Source organism: Lagopus leucura, unplaced genomic scaffold (genome assembly GCF_019238085.1).
Source record: "Lagopus leucura isolate 7727_CA_CO unplaced genomic scaffold, USGS_WTPT01 Super-Scaffold_100035, whole genome shotgun sequence".
In the NCBI taxonomy this organism is placed as follows: Eukaryota; Metazoa; Chordata; class Aves; order Galliformes; family Phasianidae; genus Lagopus; species Lagopus leucura.
Window position 1 is genome coordinate 2,831,084 of NW_024962284.1, and position 22,526 is coordinate 2,853,609.

General features: G+C 44.7%; 1 protein-coding gene across 6 annotated transcripts in view; it reads right to left on the bottom strand.

The window, feature by feature from the left end:
* Nucleotides 1-6,571: 6,571 nt before the first annotated feature.
* The window catches only part of BDNF (brain derived neurotrophic factor), a 33,980-nt gene continuing 18,025 nt past the window's right edge, over nt 6,572-22,526 (bottom strand). For 3 of the 6 annotated variants that reach the window (XM_042882775.1, XM_042882777.1, XM_042882774.1), the window contains exon 2: nt 6,572-10,515. In XM_042882775.1, the coding sequence (XP_042738709.1) occupies nt 9,754-10,494 (741 nt within the window). In that variant the 5' untranslated portion in view covers nt 10,495-10,515 and the 3' untranslated portion in view covers nt 6,572-9,753. The other 3 variants (XM_042882778.1, XM_042882776.1, XM_042882773.1) reach the window with 3 other exon arrangements.

Sequence of the window (22,526 nt, forward strand, 5' to 3'; positions counted from 1 at the left end):
CACGTTCAGCTGGGAACTGCGCTAAATACAGCTTTGTCAAACCTTGAGCTTTTATTGCAAGTGTCACATTATCTGACCTTTTTCTTAAAGCTCTAGTTACCAGAATTGTGTTATTATGTGAAAATCTCAGCTTTTATTAGGGAAATAAAGGTTTCCAGCTCTGATGGCTCCAGAGAAAATGCCAATTCCAGAAGTAAACGAGAAGTACTTGAGCACCAAAATGAAAAAGAGGAGAGTCATCTTCATGAGTCAGGCACCTATAACCACGAGTGAGAAACCATGGGAGAGAACACTGCCTGGGCTGTGACCCCACTGAACATTTTGGGTTCCCTAATTCAGCATCAGGAGAGAGATGACTGCAAGAGCATCCCGGGAAGTGGAGCAGGTACACATAGGGCAGCACATGCAGTCTGAGTTACATGGCCCTCCATGGTGCAGAAGTTCTATGGCACCAGGTCCACCAGTTCTCTAACTCTCTCTCAGGCTGGTGGCTCCCATCCTATTGGCAATGGGGACTTCCAGCAAGGGTGAACACGGTGGGAGAGGGTCCTGCATGCCTGTGATGAGCACCAGGAGGTTAAAATTGCTTTGACCTACTCAGCAGAGCAGCTCACATTGCTTTCACTGCCTCCAGACCATGGATGGTGCTGATTGCCTGCAACGCTTTCCTTGCAGGCACCATATTTCCTCGTTGCAACACAGGGAAAGAGAGATGTGAGAATTTTCTCATTTAAAATTAAAGATGATAGGCCAGACTGAAAAAGAAACGAGATGTAGCCAATTCCACCATTGCTTCACAGTGAGACTTCAGCAAATCTCTTAATGCTCCATGTGAGCTCCCCCAACCAGCCGTACAGTGCCCAAGTATCCCACACTGGTGTCCTGGGAACAACTAATTCAGGAGTGTGGAGGGTCAGCTGCTCAAACAGGGAGGAGTGTTGTTATTTATTGATGCTTTCCTCTGCATTTTGTGCATTTCACAGCCCATCACGCGGCTGGGGAAGACCAAGGATGCCGCAGCTGTGAGCTCTTCCCTTTCCAGTCAGCGGTAACCTAGGCAATATGCAAACAGTTGCCAAAATGGGAGCAGGGCTTTCCTCCTTCCTTGCTCAACACCTTACGGCAGCAATTAGGAAGGGTCAGTAACCACACTCAAATGCTGGAAGTGAAAAAAAAAGAGAAACTGCAGTGAATCGCACACGACCACACAGTTAAATGAGAGAAGCAGAGAGAAATCATCTCTTAAGAAGGCCAGCTAATCTGTTAGGAAAAACAAACAAGCACTTCGTTTCTCCATTTTCCTTAAAATGCTGTTAGTGCTGAAGGAATGCCCTACCATGTTCCACAGTGCTTGTGCAGGACATTAATTCTCAGGTGATCAGTGAGAAACTGAGACAGACCTCACCAGAAAAATGGAACAGATCAGTGTCATGCCTCAGGTACACTGTAATTGAGCCATCAATTACAACACACACCACCTAAACCCCATAGGCTTGGTTTTACACTTTGTGGCTGGATGTAGCATAAATAATACCTTCTGTACAATGCCTCCACCATTGATTTCATTTGATTGTTATATTGATATATTGATCCCGTTTGTGCATGTGTCAAGGTTCTCCAGAAAGGTTTCCCTATCTGGTCACAGCGCTCATGAAAGCAACACGTGCTCATGGCTTATGAGAACAATGTTCCTGGTGCCACTGCTACCCTGATGTCTTTGGCTGCTGAGCAGCTGGGGGCTGAAGGTGGGGGAAAATGGGAGGGGATGCAGGCACGTTCCTTGTGGTGCAGCGCGCAGCACGGGCACAAGGCAGACGCACAGCCAGGTTAGAAGAAAGCAGCCAGCAGGTGATCAGCGCATTGGGAATTCCACCTTTGGGTTTTTGAGCGATGCGTGTTGCCAAGCACCCGACGAACCAGAAATGTCAATTCTCTTCTATCAGCAGCCAGCTTTTTCTTTTTTCTTTTCTTTCTTTCCTCACTCCAGTTTCTGTAGATATCTCAGACCTTCAGAACCGGTGCGATGCAAACACCGTTGCACAACCATGCAGTGGGGATGGCACCTAGCGTGGGGGTGAGGGTGGGGACGGGCAGCTTGCACACAGAGCTCAGGGGATGTCGTAACAGCGGTGCAGGGAGACATCTGCTCCTCGCCACAGTGCCTCCATTCCAGGCACTGCACAAGCACGAACAAGCCTGAGTGGAGGCTGCTCCTGTCTAAATCCCCGTGTCAAACTCACAGCCAAACGTCTGACCGCCCTGGGGCCTCCAGCAGGGCCTGTGCTGGACTCCCATTGACCCGCTCTAAACTGCCTCCTGCATGCATTCCTACATCTGGCCCCAGCAAAAACAAGCAGAAGGTGCTGGTCCCTGGCTGAGCAGGACTCCTACGCAACAGCGTGCAGGATCATATCCACACCATGTGCCCAGCCCTGTGCAAGGAAAGACGAGGTGGAGGGGCCTCACGGGGAAACGATGCAGTGTTGATTTGTGCGGCCAAAACTGGCGTCTGGCACCCACATTTTCCTTCATTTCAATCCTCGATGCACTCGGTCCGCCGGTCTTAGAGGGAGTTCTAGTTTTGCAGGAGGGGAGTTATTCTGAACATCCTTTAAATACCCTGTGGGTGGGAGTATTTCCAGTTTGGGCATGGTGCGTGTATTTGGGTAAATAAAATCAGCCTGCAAAGCCAACATTTGCATTGACAACCAATACAGCATGTGCCTGCGCCAGTGACTCACGCAGCTTGTCGTTTTGTGTTCAGTTCCTTAACGTATGGTTCCATTTATACCGCAACGTATTTATAACACAGATATTTTAATATCAAGGGACAAATATTTGTTAACGTGTGTTTGTGGAAGGAACGGAGCCCTGCGTTGGGTGACGTGCTGAGATCTGCAGAGCTTCAAAACGTTTTATGGCGTCGTATGCCGCCCACCTCCGCCTCCATCGGAGTGCCCAGTGAGCAGAACAGAAACCAGACAAAATGAATGGGAAAGCGGAGCCGGGGAGCTCAAATGCGCCCCAGGCTGCGCGTCAAGTCTGCGGCAAAACCAAGGCACTGCGGGTTTCTTATCCCTGCGGGATCCATGAGGCGAACTGCATTTCAAGTACATTCATGTAAATCCAAACCAGACCGCTGGGATGGCTTTAATTTACCAGAAAGCCGAACTCACTCCGTGTGGGAGTGCAAAGGCCGACCCGGGAGGCATAAGGGCCACATGCGGCCCTGCAAGGAGCTGGCAAAGGGCCCCCGGGGTGGCAGTAGCCCCAGGGCCAAGCCAGGCTCCGTGTCTCAGCCACACAGGCAATGAAGCATCCCGTGCCCTGGTGGCAATGCTGTCGTTCCCTACTGCTTTACCTAGTCCTCGAGCCCCTCAGTTCTGCAGACCTGGCCCTTCGCAGGGGCAAAGACAGACTCTGCAGCTGACAAAAAACTGTCACGTTTAAATCACTGAATTAATGTGACATCAAGTGACTCAGTGAGCGGGCACGGTGGCAGTGGGCTGACAGTTGGACTAGTTGATCTTAGAGGCCTCTTCCAACCTTAATAATTCCATGACTCTAAAAGAGAGCAGAGTGTAAACTCTGGGAAAGATTCAGTGATACCCAGGCTTGCAGCTTTGTTCCAAAGTGCTCCGACACATTGGTGCGTAGGTGGCACCCAACTGTAAATTATACTTTAACGTAATGTTCTGCAGTTACAGCCATGTGTAATGCCTGACACGGCCTTTGTTTGGGGTGTTGCACCAGTTCTTAGAGACCGCAGATATTGGCTGTGTTGGGAAGCACGCAACGGAGGAGGCTGTGGTCCTCAAAGTGAATTTGTGACGTGGCAATGGCTTGCAGACCCCTAAAAAGTTTCTTGCCCCATAAACTGATTATTTTAGCATCTCCTCGTACTGACTTCTTGCCTTGAAAGTTCAAGCAAGGCTTCAGGATGTCAGCCCATGCACTCCATTATTTTCCAGTGCCAGGCAGGGCTGATTAACACGTATAGCAGTCGCTTGCACTACTCTACCCTCATTAATTCCTAAACTCACCACGCAGGCAACAGTTATAAGCCGTAAGGACATGCAGAGTTATGCCTGGAATCTGCTTTAATTTGGAGGAGGTGTACACCACAGCCGTGCTGCCAACTCTAGCCATAAACCTGGTGGTCTATGGACTTGTTTGCTGTGCCCATCTGCCTGTGCTCCAGCTGCACCATCTGGCTGCCACCAGGGCCTTGGCACAGAGTAAGGCTGCCAGCTCCTTGGGAAGCTGCTGGCAATAAGCATTTAGAAGAAATGCTTTTCTTTCCGTAGTCCCTTTTGGGTGTTTGCCTAGCTGCCCTGGGAAAGAAAGTAGGAGGTAGTTTTATCAGGGCTGTACCAGTTTGTACATGAAGTGTGTGCATCCACTGAAAGCAGAATGTAGAACTGAAAGCAGCGTAGCATCGCAGGGCTGTTCCCTAAATCAGAAAGGCTAAGGTGGCAGCACTATTTTTGTTACACAAACATGGCCACATTGACTTCTCATTGTTTTAAAATAACAGATTCCCAAGGCTGGAGTCCAAATATAGTGAGGCTTCTATTAAGGAACATGCTGGGGTTAGAGCAAAAGTGAGTTTCCCAGCAGAGTGGCCTTTAGTTAAAGGTCAGGAAAAAAAAAAATCTAATTGGAAACCTTATTATTATAATTTAAAATATTCAGCATAGATGCCAGTTAAAGGAATATTTAGTGCAGCAATACCCTCAGCTCTCAGAGCCTGATTAGTTCAAAAGACTATCATAGAATCACCAAGGCTGGAAAAGACCTCTAAGATCATCCAAACCAACCGTGCACCTATCACCAAAAAAAAAAAGCCCCACCAATCAACCCAAAAGCTTTTCAGTTCAACCCCATTGGTTTATGTCAATCCCAGTCTTAAGCTACCCTACTTGGTAGCAAGTGTTTAAAATTAAATAGATAAGTCTCTTACTCTTCCCCAACCCGCATCAGAACTCTACCAACTTAGGTGAGTCCTCGGTGCTGCTTCTACTCCATCCAAATAAGTGCATTCCTTCCTTTTCTTGCTTTATTTGCCCTGCCAGAAGGTATCTTCTCTTAATTAGGGGAGGCGGCCTGTGAAAGTGTATTGGATCCACCTGGGACAAGCTGAAATACACATCCTCGCCTTCTCACTGCACTTGAATATTGCCTTGATATTCTGTTAACTGTTTGCCACTCTTCTCTGGCTGGGTAATTTAAAAGCCTTGAGTTTTGCTGCAAGTGATAACAGCTATGGAATTATCTCTTTCCTTCCCACTAGACTGTTCCTGGGTAGAAATAAAGGTTTCGGGGTGCCCATCTGTTCTTTAGTTACCTGTGCCATATATGTAGAACAAGACAACTCGGTGTATTCCCCCATCTCCACTGCTGTCTCGGGCAGAGGCTGGCAGCATGGAAGGCCTGCAGTGAGGCACGACACATCAATGCCATAGAACCACAGAATCCAACCACAAAGGTTGGAAAAGACCACTGAGATCCCAACCCTGACCCAGCCCTCAGTGCCACAGCTCTGAACACCTCCAGGGACGGTGAGTCCAGGGACACGGCCCCATCATTCCAGCCAGCAGCAGTTTGCCTATTTATTACGGCTTCTGTTGGTTTTCTGCTAGGATAGCAATAAGGCAGGGAGCACACGTGCCCGTGTGTTTAATAGAAATGATAATCTGCAGAAGCGCTGTCTGCTGGGTTCTCGTGGAGATGGTACTGGCACCAACCTCTTGGGAAATTTCTGAGGAGAAGTTGTTTTGCTTTTCTTTTCTTCTTTACGTTATATGGAGGTTTTCTATTCATCACAAAGATTTATTGATTTTTCTAGGCTTACGGGATAATTAAATATACAAAGGCTTGGCAGCTGCAGCAGAGCATATTCTTTCAGAAACGCTATGTTAAATCTGAGCAATTCCACTCTCAGTACTGTGTGGGGTCATAAATAAGTTCAGTGCAGTGGATATAAATATACATGACACCACTTAAAAATCAAGCGTAGGACTGGCCTGTAGCTGCGGGACTTGGGCCTCACGTACCCATTGCTATTAATGTTAGTGACTCCCCAGCACACTTCCATTACAGTCATCGTTTTACAGCTGAATAAAATCATTTCTGTTTGTCATTCATGGGTTTTTAGTCTCGTGAGGACCTACGGGCCAGAAATATATGGAAATACATCACTTGTGAGCATCCTTATGTTTTATGGAAAGCAAATCCTTGCCAGCACTCCCCTCCCGATGCTAACTGTCCAGCTATGAAACAGGTGGCTATCTGCCCTCCAAGGGAGATTTTATTGCTAAAATAAAGTAAAAATTGTTTTAAAACAAAGAACACACATCTTTATAGTAAAACTCAAGTTTGTTTTACAGTTAGAGAAAAGAGTCACATGGTCCCCCAAAAAACCCCAAGTTTTATATATATATATATATATTGAAAATATATTTAAAAACATAAAAAACTCTATAGTTAAACATATATTAATCAGTACACTTAAATATAGCTTAATTATATTTACAATATGACGCGGTTGCTTTTAAATTTTAATGCCAATTTCAGTGTTTGTTTTTTTCCTCCAAAAAACATAAAATTATATAAATATACAATAAATATTTATGTTACACAAGGTGAATAGTAGAGAACAAGGCCACAGACATGAACTTACATTTGCAAGTCTTTACTTAACACAGCACTAGGCCTGCTGACATGCATGATATACCTCTGTCACAAACAGACCACAGCAAGATTTCAATTAAGTGACATGAAGGAAAACCAAGCCCCCCCCACCAACTCTGTGAACTGAACCGAGCCTGCCATCACGTCTGCATTGGGTCAAGCAATGAGAGCCACAGGAGCACAGCTTAACTACCAGTTTTCATGTTATACACATGTCGAAAGCAACAGCTGACATACATATGATGGGAATCCGCTCTGGGAGCAGCTGCAGGACATGGTTCCTCCCTGCGTTCTCAGTGCTGTCCCTTAGTTCTCCCCACAGCAAGGGCTGCTCCTCTGGCCGCGCTCAGCAGCACACGAGCAGAAGGGATGGGAGGAGAAACCCCATCAGGTGGCTCTGCTGGAAAAGCTGCTGAAGAGCAAAAGCCACCTGTCTGTGCTGTAACACAACAGCTGTAGTCCCTGCTCCTAAAGGTAATATAAAGTGGGTTTTCTCCATTTCTATTAACGCAGGGGTTACATTTTTGAGTTGCTTTAAATACAAAGCTGGCAAGTCCTACTCATTTCAATTACTCGGAGCTAACAGCAGCGCTCGGACCTGCCATCCAACTGTTCTCACTGTGACAAGTGCAGCTGTGACCATCCCAGGTCAGAACGACTGAACTGAAGCTGTACCCATAATTAACTGGGAGAGATGAGGAGCTTTATTTCTAGCATAGTTTATGCACTAACACTTCTTTTGGAAATTCAGTTTGTTTGACCAGGGAATTATTTTGTTTTGATACCTTAGATTACCACTGTGTCCTAGCTACCATTTTTTTCCCATGCTCTAGATGATGCTGCTCACTCATTACTGCCACCAAACACACTTGTGAGTTGGGCTACTGCTGCCCCATCTCCCTGCAGCAGTTTAGAAACACGGCTGAGAACAACAGCACCCAAGAGATGTTCAGGTTACTAAATGCCACGGATTATAATATGCATAAACATCCTGGCTACAGAAAAAATAATTTTTTCCCTCACCACAAGCGTCCAGCTTGCATAAGGAACAGCCAAAGCTTGGGACATTTCAGTAAGATTTCCTTAGTTTCTGGTTTTTAGGTGGGAATGCCTCAAGTTTGAAGCTCAAGTCGGTCACATAATGTTCTCTTCTTGTTCACAGCCCGGAAACGTGCAGCCAATACAAAATATGAAATTATTTTTACAGTGAGGATGACTCCACTTTGACATTCCTAGCAAAGGGAAGCCCTTTTACCCTAAGAAGAAACCACTTACTCTGAAGGCATCTATGCCAGCTCACAGAAGTTAGCAGACAGGGTTTCTACTAGGAACGGTATCAATTCTGCGTGAAATATATTCTTCACAGGGGATGATATTTCGAATCAGCTGTGCCCAGCTTTTAATTAATTTTCACTATGCAGATTTCTCAATAGTTACGTCTTCCAGCATTCCCCTCTTTGCTCCAGCTACTTTGCCTAGAGGATTTGCAAATACAGCATCTCTCTTTATTGAGCTCACTAATGAGCTATGTCTGCCTCTCCACCCACAGTATCCAGATGAAGCGCTACGCCCAGCTCTGAAGCTTACAACCTGCCTTTTTGGAACTACTTCTGTCTAGCTCATTAGAGCGGCAGCACAGGGCCTAGTAAGCAGGTCAGAACCTAAGCAGATGTTAAGCCAGCTACTCCAGCCCTTGCTCTTCACTTCCTTTTAACGCCAGTTCTTGTTTCGCGCAGGCTGACAGTAGCAGACATGCACATTAAGCGTTGGCTGCCTCCACCCCTGGCTCTCACACTGGAGCACAAAGGCTGTGTGCACCACGTGTGCAGGGCACAGCTTCCCCTCCATGGAGGAGATGCACAGGACCAAGTTCAGTCCCAACTACAATCCGGACAGCCTCAGTCAAACCTTCCTCTGAACTGACCGAGCTCTCCAGTGCTGCTGACCTCCGATTCACTGGGGAGGGTTTCAGACCCTATTGCATTGACACCACTGCCAGGCTTCACTATGATGTCAGATCCAAGCACAGTCATATTACACTGTTATCACCGCTCTCAATGCTCCATAGAGCATTTTCTACGTGACAAGCTCCAGCTGTATGCAGAGTGAAACATTCTGAAGCTCACAGCCAACCTTCTTGGAGAGAGAAAAGGGGAGGGGACCCCAAACACAATCAAATATGGTGTAAAGAAAGGCAAGTCTCAAAAGACAATGACTTACTAAAAAAATAACCCAGCAAAGCATGTTGACAGACAGTTAACTGAGTGCTGCCTTGAAGCCTGAAGTTCAACAATGTGAAGTGGAACATCACCATTCTTTTTCAGTTGCCTCTTTTTATTTATTTATTTTTATCAGTAGTAGTCGGATTGCTATTGCAAACACCTTCACAACATACAAGAAACAAATTTGTCTTTAATCCAGAATAAGGTAATGTGGTTTTCCTTGTTGTTGTTGTTCTTCTTCCCAAATCTGATGGGAATTCAAAAATAAGAGAAACAGTAAAACTATGACAACAGCACCTTGACATTGTTTTAATTCCAACGCTATCAGAAGGTAAAAGCAGTAAACATATAGTACTAACAGGAATAAAGATACTTACTGTCTAAAATGTAAACGGAATGTTTTGGTTCAATTTATTTTTCTGAAAGAGGACAGTTTATCATCAATTCACAATTGAAGCAGCATGCAATTTTAATTTTTTTTTTTTTTTAAATCTTTTTCTGTTTTCAATTCTTGGCAACGGCGACAAACCACAACGTTATCGAGGAATGTAATGCAGACTTTTTAGTTTGTTTGCTTTTTTTCTTTTTTTTTTTTTCTCCTCTTTTTTCCTTTTTTTTTTTTTGTTTTGTTTTTAATTTGTGCGCAAATGACTTTGACTTTTGTTCCCTTTCAGGTCATGGATACGTTCAATAAATAGATTGTGGAATCACTGTACTGTATAAACTTTCAGTTATACATGCAGTCCATAAAATTATTTTTTACTGAATAATTTACCCTGTTATGTATATATACAAATAGATAATTTCGTCTCAATATAATCTGTACAACATGAGCCCACTATCTTCCCCTTTTAATGGTCAATGTACATACACAGGAAGTGTCTATTCTTATAAACCGCCAGCCAACTCTCTTTTTGTTATCCATGGTGAGAGCTCTCACGTAAGACTGGGTAGTTCGGCACTGCGAGTTCCAGTGCCTCTTGTCTATGCCCCTGCAGCCTTCCTTTGTGTACCCCTTGGGGTTGCATTTGGTCTCATAGAAGTATTGCTTCAGTTGGCCTTTCGGTACCGGGACTTTCTCAAGGACTGTGACGGTCGCACCAGACATGTCCACTGCAGTCTTTTTCTCCGCCGCCGTTACCCACTCGCTCGTGCTGTCGCAGACGCTCAGTTCCCCACGGCGAGCTGGGTCCGAGTGACGCCGGACTCTCATGGACATGTTTGCAGCATCCAGGTAGTTTTTGTACTCCTCAAGCAGAAAAAGCAGCGGGGGTTCCAAAGGCACTTGGCTGCTCAGCATGACTCGGGATGTGTACAAGTCCGCATCCTTGTTTTCCTCGCTGGGCTGGATGTCCTGATCCTCATCTAGAAGCTCCTCTATCACGTGCTCAAAAGTGTCCGCCAGCGACGTCAGTCCTCTTGAACCAGCGTTGGGCCCATTTAGGCTTTCAAGTGTCCCGTGGGTCCGAAGACCTGGGTAAGCCAAGCTGCCTTGTCCTCTTACACTAGCTTCTTTCATCGGGGCAGCTTTCATGCAACTGAAGTATGAGATAACCATAGTAAGGAAAAGGATGGTCATCACTCTTCTAACTTGGTGGAACTGTTAAGGACAAAAACAAGAAGGAAATTAACCTCAGAGGAACAAAGCTATCAAAATTCACCTAAACTGTCACAAGACATCATGCTTTTCCTGCAGAGATACACTGCATGCATGCAGCTGCAACTCAATACCAGTGGAGGAGCATACTCTGGTACAAAGGTGTTTCTTCAATTTAGATTTCCAGATAAATCATAAGCGAAAACTTGGGCAACACTGATAACAGTGAGTCAGTTCATATGTGCCAATGTCTTGCTGTGATAAGTACTAGATCAGATACTACACAAATTCCTTATTTACTGAACTATTACACCTATTTCAAGTAACAACAAGAGCAGAACTGCTATTTAGCAACATAGCGTTTCAGCATTAAAAGGCAGCTTCACAAGTGTGGAAGGCAAGGAAGCGGAAAGCCAAATATTTGATTATTTTTTTTTTTTTTTAATATTATTTATTTAAAGATCTCCCTATGCCAAAAATAGTCAAATCCAAAAGAAACAGAACGGCACCAGGATAAATTGCATCTGTATTTTAAAAGCAATCCTCAAAGCACAGGAAGAGGCCATGCACCTCAGAGGTCTCACCAGGTCAATCCCTCAACTAGAAGTAGAAGGTACGTATACAAATATAGAACAAGAAAATGATGCAGGACTGTGCGCTTGTAACCCTACTAAATTGGAGCTGGAAAGATTGCTTGCATCATGTGAGTGCCAGGGGAAGGACATACTGGATTACAGCACTGATAAAGTGCTCGCTGTACCGAAAGGACAGCGCCAGGATCGCTGTGCTGCGTTTCCCCAGAGCCCCACAGCAGCTAATTTCAAGTGGGCAAAGCACACGTTTTAAGCCTAGGGCTCCCCATGCAAACTAACAGCATGGCCAGGCCACACCACACTGCCATACCTGAACAAAGAACAGCTTGCCTTGTTTCTCGCACATTCTGCCTCCAGTTCTGGATCACGTTAGGGGCCATGCCTTCAGGCTTATCAGTTGGCTTGGCTCTTTCCTCATTGAGCACACAGGGACAGCACCAGCTAACAGCGTCGGCAAGAAAACTCCTCACCAGCTTTGGGATTAGCAAAACTCATTCCTACCAGCACTCCAAACAGTTTGGGCTTGCACAACTGCAGCTACTCACGTGTTTTGCTAAGCCTCCATGTGTTTCTCAGGGTAGAAATTGTTTCTTCCTGAAGAACAGAGTGCGTAGGTAGGATACGATCACAACGAGAGCCCCCCAAATCCTGCTGTGACACAGAGCTATACTTAGTCTGATCCCAAGTGCTACTACAACATCTATCATGTGTCCAGTTGTTGTATTTCCCTCCTATCTGCTCTCTCACCAGTTCTGCTTGCTAGAAAGCAATGGCATTGTTCACATTTTTGAAGCAGCAGCTAATGCTTATTTCGTAGCTTTTGAAGTTCACTCGGAAGTACCTCATACTTGGCAGCACTCACTGGAGTAAATGCTATTTCTGTTTGCCAACAGGGCACTATGTAAAAAGCCTTACTTCATCTCCTGCAAATATGCTATGGGAAACTAGTACTCATAAGACTCCAATGTGGAAAGACAATCAATCACAAAACGCACAAAGAAAATGAAATATGTACTAGAAAGGCAGTGCCTGACACGTGGGTCTCAAAGTCTACTTAATGAAGTGCTGGGGGGTGCAGGGAATGAAAACCAACATTTTTTGTGCCCATGCCCTCCCCTCAGCTACTAAGCCAAATTCTGGCTAAGAATCACCTCCTTTCCAGCACAACTTCACTTTCTTGCCTCCATCTCTTTTCCTGTTTAAAAGTGTTACTGTGGCACAGATTTATTAAGATTAAACAAACCTGACATCTGTGACTCACAGGAACACAGTGTTTGCTCTAACCATGCAGAACATTAATATTTCGCATATTTTTCATCCTGGGATTTTAAAAACACATTTTACAGGGAGCAGTATCAGATTTCCTCCTCAAAGGGAAGAAACAGACACTAGAGATGATTTACCACACAAGGAAAAAGGCTATCAGTCTTCCTTGGTCAAATGTGGAGAGGCATGACAGGAGGGAGACAGAGCGGTTTAGCTAGCATAAAAGGACAGAGCCAGTGGGAACAAGAATCATACATTCCCTCTTCTGAGAATTCTCAGAATTCTTTCATGTGAAAGGAAAATCAAAAGCCGTTTTGCGTCCTCTGACCACCAGAGCACTGAACATAACACAGAGCAGGCGGCTCCTAATCAAGGCGTCATTATTTTTATTAGAGTGGTGCCCAAAGGTCCCAGCCAATATCTGGACTCTAGTGGACGGATTCTGTCTGAGCACACAGCAGCCAGAGGGCCGCCCAACATGACAGCAGCAGGACACAACACAGGCGGGACCGAGGCAAGCACAGAACAAACAGGAGCTTGCATCCATCAGTGAAGCTTGACCGTTGGAGGCTGAGGATTTGCTAAGTGAAGCCAAGGATACAGTGATTCCTGGAACAGGACACATCCTTCCCTATTATCACTGAACTGTTTATATATGATAGCAATGAACTTGATAGGATCCAGAGTGACTACAATAGCAGAACTTCATTTGAGAGGAAAACTTAAGAGGAAGACAATATATGAGAAGCAGAGAGGTGCAGAGAAGCTCCGTCAGGAAGCTCAGTGTCCTCCAACTTGCTGGCTGGCCACCAGATCTAAGGTGTGGGGGGCAGAATGGCGAGGCCGGACTCTTTTCAGTGGTGAGTGGAGACAGGACAAGGGGAAACGGCCGGAAACTGCAGCATAGGAAGTTCCGCACAAACGTGCGCAAGAACTTCTTTACAGCGAGGTGACGGAGCACTGGAACAGGCTGCCCAGGGAGGTGGTGGAGTCTCCTGCTCTGGAGATGTTCAAGACCTGCCTGGATGCCGACCTGTGCGACCTACTGTAGGGAACCTGCTTTGGCAGGGGGTTGGACTCGATGATCTCTGGAGGTCCCTTCCAACCCCTACAATTCTGTGATTCTGTGATCTCAGACATTAAATTAATCCTTTCTTAATTGGTTTTGCCCTCCATTTAGGAGGAAAACTGCTGTCAAGCTTGATCAATTTACATCCCATCTGATATCTGACCGTCCCTATGATAGGTACTATGAAAAAACACAACTAGTCTCTGAAAGCCAACAACTTTATGACAGACGTTATTCACAAGAAAATGTGACCACCTGAAAAGCCACCCCTTTCCCTCCCACTTATATCAATAGAGAAGTATGTCAAAGTATGGCTTAGCAGTGCAGACACGTGGAATACCATTAGCAAGCAAGCACACGGCTACATCTTTGTATAAGAGTTGCAGACTAAACTGAACAGCACAAGCAGGACATGAGAATATTCTCCTTTACCTTCACAACGACTAGAGCAATATACATGGTCCTCAGGTTTTCCACTCAAAATATTGAGCAAAATAATTAAACTTCTAGGAAGCATCTTCATTCTAAAGGCTATAATTTCTATGAGAAGTTGCTCAGAATCTGGTAGTTTAAGATACCACAGCAGATTAAAACAAACCTCATTTTGTGGATGGAAACAGCCTTTGAGCTACTGATGAACAGACTCACGGGTGTGCATGATTTCAGCTCTCACTTAGCAAGCAGGACTAATATCCCCGTGCAGCACTGGACACAAATTGGACAGCATCTTCCAGTCCTTTTTCTTCTACTCCCTACCTATCAAACGCTTGTTGTATTGCAAAGATTAAAGGTACTGGCTGTCTTGCTGCAATAGGTGCCTTACAAACTCCAAACACTGACAGATCACATACACCCCTCCAGTCACAAGGCAGGGACCACATCACCTGCGTGGAAGCGGAAAGGGCTTGGAACACAGGACAAATCCATACTTTCCCATTTTCCAAGCGTGCTCCTGCTGAACATCTATTTAAATAGGAGCATGCTAGCTGCCTTGAGACTCAGCGTTGAACAGCTTCCTCGGGTCACACAAGATGCCTGTCAGAAATGAGGCTTGAGACCAGTTCCTTAAATGCTATCCATTCTCGTGGCTGTGAGAGCATCCTTCCTCCTCTAATGCAGCAACAAAGCTGAAGCCATGAAAACAGGTCACCCACCACGGACCAGATCTCAGAAAGACATGACCTAGTTTGTACTTCAATAAAGTCCATACAATTACAGCTAGAATAAAGGCACATAATTGTGGCAGCAGTCCCCACTAATGGGAAGGAGGCTTGTTAAATGAAGGTCATGTCAATTACAGCTAGTTTACATATGCAGTCAATTACTTAGCTGCACTATTTACTTAGGTATTTAGCATTTAATGAGAATTCACCAGCTAATTGTTTCATTTCATTATTTTTAGTTATTTTAAGCAGAAATCTAATGGCTTAGGTTGTATTTCCAGCAGAGAGACCTGAAGAACAACCGTGAACATGAACTTGCCTTCCCGCATCCTGATGCGCCATGAAAGTTGAAATAACTTTCAGTAGTGAATAGATTCAGAATCCTTTCATCTCCAGAAAAGCAGCATGCAGTGGAAAGTCAAATTAGCAGCAAGATAATCATTTTCTGCCTTGCCATTTTCTAAGACCTTTATACAGAAGTTCAGTTTACTAAATAGCACCGAATGGCAAAGGCACGAGTTCCTGCTCCACGCATCATTACTGGAGTGTGTGAACAGATACCAGAATGGGATGCATGTCAGCACATGCTTTACAAAGATTTAATGCACTGAGAACAAACAGCATTAACCTTTAATACACGCATAACTGGCTGTCTGACGCACTATGGTTATCCTCACAGCTATTCGTGCCAACTATATAATTAATTTTTATTGCTGGAAATAAAGCACCCCCCACACACACCTCTCATGTATACATACATACATAGGCACGCCCTTGCCCAATTTGTATTCTTTAAGTCGCTGCTTCATGTCAGGAAGAACACAGACGCTTTTTTCCCCCCTCCCTCCTCGCAAACCAAAACCAACCCAACCCAACTTGTCCCATCGACCAGAGGTGGGAAAGAACCCAAAGAAAATAATACAGGATATTAATGCCACAACATAACACCCTTGATCCCTCATAGAGTTACACATCAGTTTCCTACAAACGTTCCTCATACCTTTCTGGGTGCTCAAACAATACAAAGGGCACACTTGCTGCAAAACTCTCAGAAGGAATTCAGCCGTTCTTAACATGAGCAGACTAGCCAGGCTCCTCGTTACAAGTGTGCCTGTAGTTCACTTGGCAAAGTACAGGCCTGAAGGAGTTCCCAGCAGGATTTCTGTCGGCCAGATCTTGGACCCAAGCTGCAAACACCAGGAAAGAGGCACAATAAATTCTGGCAGTGTGCACAGGCGAAGGAATAGCAGGCCAGGCTCACAGATGGTATCAGAGCTTTCACAGAGACAACACCCATAGAAGAGAACAGATGTGCACTATTTTTACACATTCACAATGGGAATTGCTGGGAGAGCCCATGGCACACACACCGCTTCTCCAGCTGTTTGTACAGCATCCTGCACAAGGGGCACCCCAACTGCACAGGCTTTGTGGTCATCCCTGTAAACAAACTCAGCTCCAAAAGGGACTGTGTGTTTGCCACATCAAGCTATACAGGGAAAGCCCTCTTCAAATAGCAGCTACCAGCAGGTTTATGCTCACCAGGAGTAGCATGGGTAGGGTAACATGCCATCCATACTCCTACTGCCATACCAGAAACACCAGACAGCAGAGACAAGACTTCCAAATCTGAGGCTATAGCATTAGCAAATTCCAGGTTGACAATTCACGCCGCTTTCCAAGCCCAAAATCAAGCTGTTTTAGAGAATTTGCTGTGATACGCTCATGCCATTTCTACGTTCATTCAGAAGGAACATTACAAGACTTAAGTGAACTTTAAGTTCACCTAGATATTATCATATAAAAAAAAAAATCTAAACCCACATAAAACAGCTAAACAAAAAGCCAACTACAAAACCATTCAATAGAATTATTACTCCCTGCCAAGATAATATCTAGATCCTCCGCAAAAGCAAATAATTACAGTTCTCCAAAATCATTCACTCCAATTTCCACTAGAGCTTTATACAATGCTAACCCAACCTGTGCATGAAAGAACATTAGGGCAGAGTCTCAGACCTCAGTGCAACATCTGTGGTTTGCCTCCCATTTTACTACAGCTCTTTAGTATGCAACACTGTGCTGAATCATCACAGGATAATGCTATTCTGCCAAGCACATGCATGCAGCTCCCACTGAAGTTGAGGATAATTGGCATTTGAAAGCAGGAGCAGAATGGAGCACACTGCAGGCAAACTAGCATGAGTTGGATCCTTTGTACTGTGACGTGTGTCCAGCAGCCCTCCAACGACCCAGAAGCTGCTGTACCAGTTAAGCTCGCATCTTACAAGCACCTATAAACTTCTGAACAGCATATAAAGCATCCCACGCACCCATCAGCTCTGCTGCAAGTGGCAAGTTTCCCAGGACCTATAGAAAGTTACGCACTCAACGTGAACGTAAGAGAAGCTCAGCCAAGGAAAAGCAATGGTTAAGAAGTTAAAGCATCAGACAGTTGCCCATGGACAGTGCCTCCTCTACAGCAAGGGCTATGCCCGCTTATTTTGCAAGATACGTACCTTCGCTGAATCCCTGTCTGTGTGTGGCACTGCTGTAAGGGAATACCTTGCTTTTAGCCATAGTCAGTCCTTGGAACAAAGCTGATCAGCACCGTGATGTGTATGAACCAGAAACTGGAAATGCCTGTTGTCAGACTCCTGACAGGTATTAACAATATGCCTGCTTCGTCAGTGGTGTTATCAGTCATCTTCTGGCTGCCTGCCCTCGTGTGCAGACTTTTCTCAAAACATATGTTCCATCCAGTTGTTAGCACAGCATCTCTGTGGTAATATTGTCCCTACAAGGTACCAGAACACCTAGAAGTACTGGAATCCAAAGTTACACAAGAACTAGCAGACCAGGAGGAGAAATCTCTAAGTTCACAAAGCCACCCCAATATATGTTAATGGAATAACGGACAGCTTCTATTTAATTGCCATTATTTTATTTAAACACCCTCAGAGGGGGCAGCAATCTAACCCATCTCACTAGGCAGCCAGCCCTGCACCTGTCCTGCTGTAAGAACTACTTTATCTTTGGAGATAGCACTGTGTTGTGAAGTTAATGTATCAGCATAACTACTGAAAACCCTGTGGCAAGAACTGCTGTCTTCGCCACTGATACTTTATTTTGACAATGCAGCACATCACAGCTTTCAAAGCATTGTAATTTTCAGCCTGCTTTCCCCCCTCTGTGATTTCATGTTGAAACAAGACTTTTGCTATCACTGTCGGGTTCTCTGTAAGCAACTTTAAAAATTCGGGGGCCAGTTTCAACTAGATGTAGAGGGACAAAAGTTTCATAGGCAACACTACTTCCACAGCCCTCAACCAGCAAGCCAGTAGCTGAGACCACCCAAATAAGCTTTCTGCTCCATCCCTAGTTGGGCAAGCCTTCACGGCACAGCTGCCAAGCAAGAAGAGAGCAGCACACGGGTTTACCCACAGGTTTACCCACGTATTTACAACACTGCCTTGTTGCTTCCACTTCAAATTTTGTATAGGAAGAGTCTGGAGTTAGTTTGAGGGGGTGAGGAAGTGTATCTGACAAAGATGCAAACGTCAGAAAACGAAGTTCAGTAGCTGCACCGCTCCAGATCCAGACATCTATTAGAACACAACGAAAAAGAGAAGTAAAACCTGCAGCCTTGCAGGAAGAATTATCAACCTCCTGCCTTTTCACAGTTGTATAATGGTGTAATCTCTCGCCCAGAGGAATATTACACTGTGACTTGTGTGAACACGGCACATGGGCATTAGGTTGTTCCATCCCCCCAGATTAAAGTGAAGTTTACCTGACTGATGACTCCTCATACCAGTCACTAGATTGGTGGCATCGTGGGAAGTTATTTTGATGAGAGCTGCTGAGGCTCACTCAAGCAGCACATATTCCAGCAGACCTAATTCTGGCACACACAGTCACTGCCTGGTATAAATCCACAGCGCTCTATTCATAGATTTGTACCAGCTGTGAAGCTGGCCCAGCATTTACGCAGTCATAAAAATCAGATGGGGCCATCACCTAGACTATAGCTAATATCTACATCAGAACAATATGCAACAGGTTTCAGCAGAACAGCTTACACACGCTCCCGACTCCCCAAGGATATGTGCATATTTAGGATTAATTACACTTTAAAGAGGAAGAAAGAAAGTTTCCTAGGTGTGCAGCCCAGCTCCCCCCTTCCCCCACCAACACAAGCACACAAATAGCCCAGACATGCCTATAAACAAAAGTATGCAAAACCCAGGCCAACACAATCCAACTTCCCTCCACTCCACATTAGGGTGTTTTGTTTCAGATACTCGCACCCCCAACAGAACAAAGCGGTTCTGCTGCCAGCCTACAGTCTTCACTGTAAGAGCCCTTAAGCTCCAGAGGGTGGGCTCATAGACGGGATTTCAGTAATTAGACATTCCTCTATAAAAACTTCAATACCTGTCCCTTCACATAAGCAGATCCTACTGCCCTGCAGGGAAGGAGAGCCTCTCTTCAAATAGCTGGGAGTAGGGGGAGGAAGGAGAAAGTCAGAGAAACAAAACTATTCAGTCACTCCATAGAAAGCAGCTAGCTGTTCTCCCTCTCCCAAACCTCTGCATAGCATTGAAGATCCTCAAAATTACTAAAATTCCAAAATAAAACACCTTATCAGATACGACCAATAGATTTCCACAGGGAGTGAAAGCCTTGGAGAAGTTGAAAGAGAAGAGAGACCTGGTACTTACACTGCTGAGCCTCCGGTCGTGTAACACTTCTCACAAAACAGACTGTCAAAGCATCAGAAGCGCTTTGCAAACACAGAATCTCAGCACACTTAGGTGAGGAGAAACCACATTCAACATCCTATTTTCCTACTGGGTAGACTGAAGCACATGACAAAACTTAACTTTCCTCAGGTTGCACAGCAAGTCACTGGCAAACCACAGAACGTGGGAGCTCCTGCTCCCGATCCCTTGCTTCAGCCCCTACAGAGCTACCTTAACCATATGCATCATTCACATATTTTGCAAATCTCTCTACAGTAAATTCCATATCTAACCCAGAAAGAGGCAGGGCAGCTGATTAAAACCTGAGGGATACTATTTAGAATACACATGCTAGCTCACTTCCATCTGTGTTGTTAATTAGTTCCTGACCGTAGGTTAAATGTAGGGCATGTTGTCACGAGCCTAAGGTGGGGTGGCAGGACCTCCTGCCACTGCCATATGGCTTTTTGTTTCTTCTTTCATTCTTCAGCTTTGAGCCTCATGCTTCTAATTTGTGGGCTCAACCATTGTGTAACAAACAACAAGAAAAGGCAGAACTGTTTCTGTTAATGCAAAAATATTATTCACCACCAAAACCTCTACGAGGTTTGATTTGAAATGCATCATCCAGAAGCTGCTTTTACCCAGAAGCCTGCTATGAAATTCAGGAAATAGCTGTTCTCGTGAAGAAGCAGGTATTGACCAGCCCTAGAAATGCAAAACAGGCAGCTTGCCAGGAAGCAAAGGTCAGCCTTAACTTGGATAAAATAGCAATGAGCAAAGCCATCCTACGCATAATACAAACAGAGGCTCCTCGTACAGGGGGTGAAGCCACTACAGCAAAGTCATCATGATGATAAATAATAAAAACGATAAAAGAAACACTAGCAGTGGCACCTCCACAAACGCATCTTTTTGGCAGAAAACACGAAGGGCTCAGGATGGTCCTGGTCGAAGCTGCAGGTCACGTTTCAAAGTATGTCTGAACAAGATAAGATACGCAGCGCATCGACAATTCTCCCTCAGTCATTTCCCAGTGAGCACAACTTGAATAATAACAGCTCTGCTGATGGTTTGCAACTGAAGAGTTGCTCCGGAGCCTTTATCTTCCAGTAGAAATCGACGTTGTTTACTATGCTTCCTAGCTGCCATTGCACAGCTGGCCGTTCATTAGCCAAAGGCTGGGGAAATGATTTGTGTTATTTCCAGACACAGGGCTTCCAAATTTTCCTAACAGTTACAGGAGTCACAGCACACTAAGAGAACACCCGTGTTGAACAATTCTGATTAAGAACCAGCTGACCTGAGTTCATGCTGGAGCATTACAGAACCCAGGACGTCTCACTCAGGCTTGTCAGACTTGGAGATAGACCTCTTTGTAGGTGTTGACCTGTAAGTATTTTCTTCCTAACTTCTAATGGAGGTATGTGAAATTGACTGACATATCCTTTGCAAACAACCTTGCTCATCATTATTGCTACTTTTGCAGTTAAAGCTGCACTGAGGGCAGCAGAAATTAATCATTAATAGCAACTGAAAAAGAGAACGGGACTTGAAATGAGTCTTTCAAGGAAGCCAGCTTTTAAATCCAGATGCCAATCACAAGCTTGTGAGGGGAAGGCTCATTTTCAGACTTTATGCTAATCGTTACATCAAATTTGTATTGCTGTAAGTAGATGCAAAGAAGCACCTGCTTATCTTTATCTCTGCACCATTTCATTGGCAACAACTTGCATGCCCCATACCAGTGCCTTGTTGTTGTAATGAGATGTTCAACATCGCCTCCCAATAAAAACAGCCTTTCTTCACCAGTCTGCAGGACATTAGATACCAAAAAAAAGAAAAGATGACACTGACATAAACCATTACACTTGTACCTCCAAAAGCAGAAATGAAGAACCTTGGTAGTGTTTATATCTCATTTTGGTTCAATCCATTAAAAAAAATAAAAGGCAATCGTGATGTTCAGCAGCAGACCTACCCCACCACAGTTTCCTGGCACAGGTTCTGGTTAAGTCACCCTTGCCAGCTTAACCTTGTTACCAGCTTTGCTTCCCCCTTGGACTTGTGCTGGTTTTCGGTACAAATTCTATCAAACAACATTTCTCTCCTGGCATTTAAAGCTCAAACTGGATTATCAAATCAAAAGGAATGTAAATACCAAGTGAACATCCAAGTCTTAATGCAGGCAGCCAGCAGGCACAATTATCTAGAAATACCACAAAACTCAGTCCCATCTCTCATCCCAGCAGTGCCCATACGGTTCTGTACTGCGGTGGCAGCAATGATGAAGAGTAGGTTGGTTTCCTTACTAATCCAGCCCTCGGATCAAGTTTAGATTCCATTTCTTTTTATTTCAGTCCATCAAATACTGAACACACTGAGGGAACCATGCCCAGCATAAGGAAAGGTAAACTAAACCATATGGATATTAAGTGTTGCACCAAGCTTAGAAAGTAAATGGCATAACAGACTAAGGAATTCAGAGATCATAACCTTTAATTCCTCGATCTAGGAAAAAAAAAACCACACACACACACACAAACCTGCATTTCTCCAGGAGCTGTTATGTTTAAAGAAAGCAGTGTTTTGATCACGTTAGATAAAGCATAACATGTGCTAGAGTTGAGAGGAGATTACGTTCAACTCCTTTATAAGGTACAGGATTCAGCAAAATGCAGTAAAGTAAAAAGGACTCTAGTCCTGTTCTTATTACTACAGCCTTAACTGCAGCAACATGCTTGGAGTCTTTCACATGCTGAGTTAATAAGGAGCATACAACAGCACTTTGCTGAGTTTCCCAATCATTTCCCAGAACCTTCTTGCTATACTACATGTATCTAAGTGCCTACCAGCCTACTGATAGCCCACTGCCTATGGAGGGGAGGCAGTTTGGATGCCAAACTCCAGGTGAATGGAGGGTAGTTTTATAGTTTTATACATATCAGAGTTTGGTACAAGAGCTGTATCCCTTAACCTATGAGGCTGCATGAACAGTCTGCAGTCGCTTCCCTACTTGAAAAGCAAACACCCCTGTGCCACAGCACCTCAACTTCCCAAGGGACAGCTCAGTTCCCACATATAGAACACTTATTCTGATCTACTTTACACCAACAGATTTAAAATATTTTAAGAAATTACCGAAAGTACCACCTGGAAAGATAGGCAGCATGCATAA